The sequence below is a fragment of the Rutidosis leptorrhynchoides genome, chromosome 2 (assembly GCF_046630445.1).
Source record: "Rutidosis leptorrhynchoides isolate AG116_Rl617_1_P2 chromosome 2, CSIRO_AGI_Rlap_v1, whole genome shotgun sequence".
NCBI classification, from domain to species: Eukaryota; Viridiplantae; Streptophyta; class Magnoliopsida; order Asterales; family Asteraceae; genus Rutidosis; species Rutidosis leptorrhynchoides.
In genome coordinates this window covers 39,775,190-39,784,409 of record NC_092334.1, presented here as the reverse complement: position 1 = coordinate 39,784,409, position 9,220 = coordinate 39,775,190, and the positions used below count along the sequence as shown (strand labels likewise).

At 33.8% G+C, this 9,220-nt stretch overlaps 1 protein-coding gene across 1 annotated transcript; it reads left to right on the top strand.

Moving 5' to 3' along the window:
- The first annotated feature begins 1,614 nt into the window (after positions 1 to 1,614).
- Positions 1,615 to 7,483, top strand: LOC139890751 (protein NETWORKED 1B-like). The gene is made up of 3 exons (XM_071873664.1): positions 1,615 to 1,717; positions 2,780 to 5,850; positions 6,381 to 7,483. The coding sequence occupies exons 1-3, from the start codon at positions 1,615 to 1,617 to the stop codon at positions 7,392 to 7,394; spliced, it is 4,188 nt and encodes a 1,395-aa protein (XP_071729765.1). The 3' UTR covers positions 7,395 to 7,483.
- Positions 7,484 to 9,220: the final 1,737 nt, after the last annotated feature.

The window sequence follows — 9,220 nt, the reverse complement described above, 5'->3', positions numbered from 1 at the left end:
AAAATTAGAAACACATAATAATAATAATAATAATAATATAATAAAATACAAATACAATATAATTAATATTTTAAGGATATTTATAATTTTAAATGATACTTAATGGGATACAAAATATGATTAATCAAAAAACATGCTGATAATGGACAAAATTATGGAGTTTTTAGTATTTTACCATTTATTAGTATTATGTGAAAGATTCCAGCACCAATATAACAAACATATTTATATTTATTAAACCTTCACGTTTCCACTTGGTTCCTTTTTACAGTCCATAAGTCGTTATCATATATATAGTCGCACATTTGTACCCAAAACAATTAATTAAATTAAAAACAAGATGACCCAATAGTCAATTAAACAACAAATACTACCGTTAAAATTGATTGATTCATTGAAGAGAGATTGAAGCATCAGTAGCAGCAAATGGGGTGATTTACAGAGGATTTTTCGTTCAAGGGTTGAAGGGTAATTAAATATTGATCAGCATCCATAACCCCATTTTCAAGATTTAATTTTTATGTAAGTTTATTCATCTTGCTTTTTTAAAGATCATTGTTTGTATATACCCCATTGTCAAGATTCAATTTTTAAGTAAGTTTCTTCATCTTGTTTGTTAAAAATCAATGATTTATAATACCTCAATTTACAGATTATAATTTTCAGCCCTGATTCTTGCCTGTTTAAAATCACTGATTTTTTTTTTATACCCCCTTTAGTTTTGAGAATCAAAGTTTGCTAATTTTATGAGTTTTTACTGATTATCGTTCTTACTTATTTGAAAGATTTGTTTTACTTTTGTATATTTTTTTTTTTATTATATCTTGTTTGTCCAAGAACAATGATTTTTGTTAACTTCCTTTTTTATGGCAATCATTTCAAGGGTTTATTTTATTTTTTTTGTAAAAAAATTCATCTTGTTTGTTCAAAAACAATAATTTCTTACACGCCTTTTTGTTTGGAGAATCAAGTTTTCTACTTTATTGGGTTATTAGTAAAAATGTGTTTGCATTTCATTTGCAACAGTTATGTATTTATATATTTTTCTATCTTATTTTGGCTTACTTCTTAGATGTGAATGCTACAATTTTTTCCAGCTAATGTGATACTATTTGTGAATGCTAGGATTTATTTCCTAGTTGAGTTGATATTATTATATTATTTCATTCATTCTTGTATATTTTGTTACATAATTTGGTTGCTTTTTTTAAAAAGATATCTTGTCTAATTGTTTTCAACAGCCACCTAAGAAGTCTTTGTGTATCTGACTTATTGTTTCTATTTTTTCAGATTTATTTGTCTGATAGCTATATTTGTGCTCTTGCTTGTAGACACCTCAATTAACATTTGCTTCTTGTTATGAACTCATAATAATAAATAATAAATTCTGCTTGATTTAGAAGGTAATACTTCTAATCCACTTAGATGTTGATTAACCCCCTCATTTCACTGTTTTGTGATTGTGTATATTTACCTAATATTTGCCTATGTTGATAACCAATGCTTTTAGTTAAGACGATTTTTTTTTCATTTTTTCAGAAAAGAAAAAACTGATCTAGTTTCTGGGATTTTGAAGATCGAAAATCTGTTGGGTTTTTGTTGTTTGTTGGAATGATGGATTGCAAGTTAAATTCGGAGTCAAGGCGTTTGTATTCTTGGTGGTGGGACAGTCACATTACCCCTAAGAATTCGAAATGGCTTCAAGAGAATCTTACAGGTATTAATGAATCATTTCTTTTTCTCATCTAGTTTCTAATTTAGATGAATGATTGGTTGCTATTGTTAATTGTAGGGTGTTAGTTAAAATGAAGTTTTAACCTTATTTATTGGCCATTGTACCGTTGGATCATAACAGTTTTCGAAAACAAAGTGTTTCTTGTTTACAAGCGTCCTTAGCTTACTTCTATCGTGTACTTGAATTGAAAAGTTAGCGGCTTTGTTAACTTTTCTTGTTCATGGTTACATTATATTAGGAAAAAGGATTTTCCTAATGATCCCTAAGGGATGTCGTTAAGGTGTGTGTGCATAAAATGTTTGTGATTTTAATGTCATCTAACAATCATTTTGATAACCAAGTGAGCCGGCAGGGGTCGAGGGGAAGCCGGCCCTCTCGGCCCGAAAATTTTAGGTACTATTTTTTATACTTAAAAGTTGCCTTCCAACCGGTTTTCCCGCCAAAAGGACGGTGACTGTTCGTTAACAGTTTTTTCCGCCAAAATGAAGGTTACATCCCTTCATTTTGACTGCCAAATTAATATATCCGTTTTTGGCAATTTTGCTTTCATTACAAACCAACATAAAACACACAAAATTCTCTATACACTTTTATTAGAATCCTTTTGTCTGTACTCTAATCTTGTTCTTGTCTTATCCCATTTAGGATTTCATGATACCCGAGGCTTGTGGGGTCGAAATACCTAACTAAGAAAGTGATTACACGATTCAAGAACCAATCAGATTATCAATTACAACCCTAATTTCTAACATAAAACGCTTCTACAAAAAAAGAATAACCGTCAATCAAAAGTCAATAATAACCGCGATGTAGTACCCATTTATGCACGTTAATGACAACCTTAAGGGTTGTCATTAGAAAACTTATAGAAAAAATTATGAATAACTAGGATTTGATTGGTGGTATCGTAAGACAAGTTTATTCAAATTTCTTTTTTGTTTGCTCTTTTATTAATATTCTTACATTTCTTAATAACCAACTCAGCACTATAGTCAAATTTATTGGTTTTTCATTTATATATTTTTTACTTGTATGTGGTTGCAGACATGGATACTAAGGTCAAATCTATGATCAAGCTCATTGAAGAAGATGCTGATTCCTTTGCAAGAAGGGCTGAAATGTACTATAAGAAACGTCCCGAGCTAATGAAACTGGTCGAAGAGTTTTATCGAGCATATCGTGCATTAGCTGAAAGATACGATTATGCAACCGGTGAGCTCCGTCATGCACAGAAAACTTTACAAGCCGCTTTTCCCGATCAAGAATCCTTTACACTACCCGAAGATTCAATATCTTCCATCGATCTAAAAGATCAAAAGGACGACACTTTCGGTTTACAGTTATTTCTTGAAGGAAAATCACAAATTACCGATCCCGAACATGAAATTCAGAACTTAAAGAAGGCGTTAACGGATCTGGTTGCTGAAAAAGATTCGATTTTTGTGAAGTATCAGTGTAGTTTGGAGAAACTATCGAATACAGACGAAGAGCTTAATCTTGCACTAGAAAAATCGAAGATTTTTGATGAAAAAGCGAGTGAACTTGAAAAAGAAGTTTGCATGTTAAAGGAAACTCTTCGGTTATTACAAATTGAAAAGGAGTCGGGATTAAGCAAACAAATGGAGTATTTGGAAACGATATCGGATTTGGAGGAAAAGATTAAGGATATGGATAAACGAGCGTTTGAAGCCGAGAGTGAAGGTCAAGATATGATGAACAAATTATCAAAATTAGAATCTGAAAACGATGCGGGTCTTTTGGAGTACGGGAAATGTCTTGAAAAGATATCGGTTTTAGAGAAGAAGATTACGGTAACCGAAGAAGAAGCAAGAGTTTTTTCTGATCAGGCGGTTAAAGCTGTTATGGAAGTTGAGAAACTTAAAAGCGCACTTTTGGAGTTAACCGAAGAGAAAGAAGCTTTACAGGTTTTATACACGGAATGCGTCGAGAAATCGTACAAGTTAGAACTTGATCTTTCGTCTGCTCAATCTGATATTCAACATCTCACAGATGAAATTTTAAATAGTACTAAAAAACTTGAGAAAGTTGAAGAGATTTGTGTTCGTTTGGAGGCATCGAACCAGTTGCTAAAGATCGAAGCGAGTGATCTGGCGAACAAGATCATGCTAAAAGATCAAGAATTATCTGATAAGCACGATGAACTGGAGAAACTAAGATCGTGTGCGAAAGACGAGCGTACACATTATGTTCAAGTTGAAGCTGCTCTTCAAACTTTGCAGACGTTGTATAGTAGATCACAAGAAGAACAGCGAAACCTTGCACGGGAGCTTGAAAAAGGGCTTCAAATGGTGAAAGATTTGGAGATTTGTAAATCGGATTTACAAGAAGAAGTTAAAGAAATGAAGAATAAAGAAAACGAAATTTTGGGATTGAAAAAAATGAAGGAAAGACTTGAAGAAGATATAGCGTTGCAATCGGGTCAATGTACGGCTATGCAGGAAGAAATCGTTAATTTGAAAGATGAAATATCCGAATTGAATACGGGTTATGATTCGTTAATGGGTCAACTTGAGCGGGTCGGTTTGAATCCGGAGTCATTTGGGTCATCGGTAAAGTACTTGCAGGACGAAAACTCAAAATTGAAACAGAAAAATGGTGATCGTGAAGAAACGATTAAAAACATTATCGAGAAGAATAACGATTTGGAGAGTTCGTGTGAGTTGCTCCATGTCGAAACATCGATTGAAAAAACTGTTCTTTTGTCTCAGTTACATATTGTATCGGTTAATTTGCAGAAGCTAATGGATCGAAACAGTGTTCTCGAGAACTCTTTATCTACTGCAAATATCCAGCTCGATAATCTTAGAGATAAATCGAAAGGTTTGGAAGAACTTTGTGATATTCTTAATAACGAGAAGTCGAATCTCGTTGCCGAAAGAAGCATGTTGGCTTCTCAATTGGAAAGTGTTCAGCAAAGATTGGTAATACTCGAGAATCGGTTTATGCAATTTGAAGAAAGATATGGTGATCTTGAAAAAGAAAACGAAACGGGGAACTCTAAAATACTCGAATTAATGTCGTCTTTAAGTGTTGAGAAACAAGAACGCGTGAGATTTATGATGATGAACAAGAAACGGTTTGATGAGTTGGAGAATCATATACATCAGATCAATGAAGATAACAAATCTATGAAACAAGAATTTCAAGAAGAACTCGATAAAGGTGTTATCGCTCAGTTCGAGAACTTTATCTTACACAAGTTTATAAAAGAAGTTGAAGAGAAGAACTACTCTTTATTGGTTGAGAACGAGCGGCACGTGTCAGCATCGAAGTTAGCCGATAAGTTGATTTCGGAGCTCGAGACTGAAATTTTGGATCAACAGGTTGAAGAAGAGCTTTTGTTAGTTGAAGTCGAAAACTTGAGATTGAGGATTTATCAAGTGTTCATGTCTCTTGAGATTGGTTCGAATCATGAATTGGAAACGGATAAGATATCTGTCGAAGATATTATCGATAACATCAAGGATTTGAAGCGTTCGTTATTAAAGGAAGAAAATGAAAAACAAAGGTTAATGATCGAGAACAACGTTAATTCAACCCTCCTTCAACAACTTAGATTAGGGTTTCGGGAATCAGAGTTACACCAGTTGAATCTGATGAAAGAATATGAAACGGTGAAGAATGATATCTTCAAAATCAGGAAAGAGAACCGTGATCTCGTTGACATGAATGAAAATCTCGGATTAGAACTGGATATGTTACTTGTCGAACTAGAAGAACAGAAATTCATAGAAGAGAATTTGACTACCAAGCTTCAAGAACGAGAGAACGAGTTTGAATTGTGGGATGCTGAAGCTACTTCATTCATTTTCGATCTTCAAATGTCGAACACACGCGATATTCTTTTTGAAAGCAAAATTCATGAGCTGACTGGACTCTGCAAGAGTCTTGAAAGTGAAACTGCATCGAAAGATCGGGTGATTGAAGAGATGAAGGAAAAGGCGCGTGTTATGGAGAGTGAAATAAAAGGTTTAAAGGCACAGTTGGTTGCTTATAATCCAATGATTGGTTCTTTGAAGAAGAATATATCTTCTCTTGAGCGTAACGTTTCCACCATGGCAAATCTTATGGTCTCCAACAATTTAAAATCAGTGGTTCGTCTACTTTTTGTCCTTCCTTTTTCCACTAAGTGACTCACTACTCAAATATAGAGGTGCTAAAATGGGTCGGTTCAATTAACGGGTCAAAACGGGTTCTGTTAAACTGAAATAGTTTTCTTTATGGTTTAATAATCAGTGGTACATCGACTTGTTCTCCCTCCTTTCTCAACTAAGTGATTCACTGCTCAAATATAAAGGTGCTAAAATGGGTAGGTTCAAGTAACGGGCGGGTCAAGATGGGTTGGGGTAAACAGAAATAGTTATTTGTATGGTTTAATATGGATCGGGTCGGGCCAACACAAACTTTTTTCCATTCTCCCTCTGAGTTCTGTAACTAGTTGGTCTGTTGAATAATAATTGAACTACTAATAAAAAATGGTTTGTGAAGTTTTATATATTTAGAACATACGTTGGATGACTTTTGACCTGTGCGAACCGTTAGATCCTTTCCGCCCCAAATTGACCTGCTTAACCTGTTAGAAAACTAGTTCGTTACAATACTAATACACTTTTTAAACGTATAGGATACGGAAATGAAAGTTCATCCCCAACATGATCAAGAGTTGAACATGAGCCCAAAATCAGTCGAACCAAACGGGATTGCAGATTTGATACAGGTTCAGACTCGTATACAAGCACTCGAAAAAGTAATTGTTGAAGATATTAACATCAAGACGAGATCAACAAGAGAACACGAAGACCAACAACGTAACAAAGCTGATAAGCTACATGGAAAACGTTATCTGACGTTGGATAATCTTAACATTACAAAACCGAAACCTGAATTATCCGAGGTAAAGAAAGGGGTTCTGGTTAGAGACATCCCGCTCGATCAAGCATCAGATGTCGGTTCATCGTCTACAAATAGCCGAAGAAGCTATTCACGAACAGACGATATGATGATCGAGCAACTGCAACTCGCCCACAAAATCTACGGAACTGAAAAGAGCTCAAAAAAGCTTCCGTACGAGCCACAAATAGAAGATTTCGGTGTTGATAAGTTGGAGATACCGTATCAAGAATCGAAAAAAGGAAAGCTTTTTGAAAAACTCGCGTCTGACGCACAAAACCTCGCAAATCTTGAAACGACAGTGAAGGATCTAATTAAAAGATTAGAAACAGGGAAGAAGGTTAAGAAACCAAATGGGTTCGATTTCGAGACTGTGAAAGAACAACTAGAAGAAGCTGAAGAAACGATTTCACAGCTAACGAACGTTAACGTTGAGTCAAAGTCAACATTTGAAAAAAACCCGACTTTGTTAGCTTGGGTTGAACAGGACGACACGTGGAAAAGCTCGGAAAAAATCAAACGGGTGCAGTTGGAGGTTCAAAAGATCCAATACGTGTTGCTGAAACTGGACGACGAAAAGAAAAATAAAGGGAAGAGCAGGTTTTCGAGGACTAAAAGCAGAACGAGTGTGATTTTGAGCGATTTTATTCATCATGGGAGAAGTAACAGTGGAAGAAGAAGACGTCGAATTTGTGGGTGTTTTACGCCATCTGCGACTAAAGGTGATCATCAGTGTGTTAAACTTTAGTGTTTTTAACTGTTCTTTGCAGGGTGAAAACTTATCTTTTGACTCTTTAGAGTAATGCGTAAGTACATACTTTGATGATGATGATGTATCATAGGTACTTTTATGTTTGATTATTATGCATATTTTATCTTGTATCTGCATATGAGTTTTGGTTAAAGTTTGTTCTTTAAAGTAGTACAATAATATTCTGACATGGGAGTGTAGTAGTGAACATTTGGGAATCCAAGTGTGTTATCAGATTATGATTTTGCGACAAATGAATCAACCCAATCCCAGTTCAATGATGTGATGATGCAACGAATGATGATGGGTTTATTAGCCATTGTTGCCATTCGCGTGATATTTTTTAACACGTTTGAATACCCAACTATAACTTTGAGTTAGTATTTCGATTAGAACTAGTGTTCGAACCCTTGCTTTGCGCTGGGGGTTCGGTTTTCAATGTATTTTATTGCGTTTAGTTTGTAAAATTATTTCGTGGCTAACGATGATGTCGTTGAAGCGCAACTCAAGTCGAACTAAAAGGTATAATCCGTGAAAAATTTAAATGTTATTTTAAATCAACAATATATGTGCATCTCCGCGTTTTGCTATGGAATTGTCGAATTTTAAAAATTTAACGCAAAATCAACGTGTATGAAAAAGACCTCAAACATTTAGCGTTTTTTAAAAAGCGTCCGTTTTGCGTATAGTTAGTGACATTGTGTTCCTAATATTATTTCGAGTTTAACGATGGTGTCGGAAAAATTTAACTCGTTGCGAGCGAGAAGATATGGCCCGTTGAATATTTAGGTGGAGTTTGTTTAAGATTTTTTTTTATGAAAATGAGTATTTGACACTTTACCCCCTGTTTGGGATTTTAATATTTGAACAAAGTATGGGGACTTTTTTGGGAGAAAAAAAGGTGGAAAAAAGGTGAAAGGACGAAAACGCCCCTAATCACTGTTCATCTTTTTTTTTATGTTAGATATTAAGTTTGGTGTGCATTTGTGAAGCTTGGAAATAAACAGTTATTAAAAATGAGTTACGTAGTTAATTTATAATAAGAAAAAAAAAGTTAAACAATAATAAAGTGAAAAATTATTTGATTGGTTTAATAATAATAATAATAATAATAATAATAATAATAATAATAATAATAATAATAATAATAATAATAATAATAATAATAATAATAATAATAATAATAATAATAATAAATAATAACAAAAATAATGAATAGTTATTAGATAGTAAAAAGTATGTGGTCGATTTATAATGGATGAGAAGTATAATGGTGAATTTATGAAATGTGAAAAGTCTGTGGTAAGTTTATAAAAGTTATAAAGTTAACTATTATAGAGGTGTGGTTGAATTATAAAAAAGTAAAAAGTTTGGTGGTTGAATTATAAAAAAGTAAAAAGTTGGTGTACATTTGTGAAGCTTGAAAAGGTCACTATTCATTTTAACTTTGACTTTTAGATATATAGGTATAATTGTGGCGGGATCCCATTTTTTTTTTTTTTTTTTTTTTACATAATATCTTAAGATTTCGGTATTTCCATAGCAAATAACCACAAGTCCATTTGGTGGCTTGTCAAATGGAAGCACCCAATGTATTGCTGGCGAACGAATGGTTAATAGTGAAGGCTTCTTCCACAGTAGAAATATTGATGTGTTGAAGGTTCCACCACTGAAGGACGAGTTTTCAGATGTTAGAGGAAACAATGCAGTGAACGAGCATATGTATAGTTGTTTTGATTTGAGCATTACATAGTGGGCATAGAGTTGAGTCTAAAGCGATGTCGCGTTTATATAATTCAACTCTTGTTGGAATTCTTCCTAGT

Coding starts and splice junctions, on each gene's coding strand:
- LOC139890751 (XM_071873664.1), top strand. CDS start 1,615: ATGGATTGCAAGTTAAATTCGGAGTCAAGGCGTTTGTATTCTTGGTGG. Junction 1,718..2,779: donor GCTTCAAGAGAATCTTACAG/GTATTAATGAAT, acceptor ATGTGGTTGCAG/ACATGGATACTAAGGTCAAA. Junction 5,851..6,380: donor CCAACAATTTAAAATCAGTG/GTTCGTCTACTT, acceptor TTAAACGTATAG/GATACGGAAATGAAAGTTCA.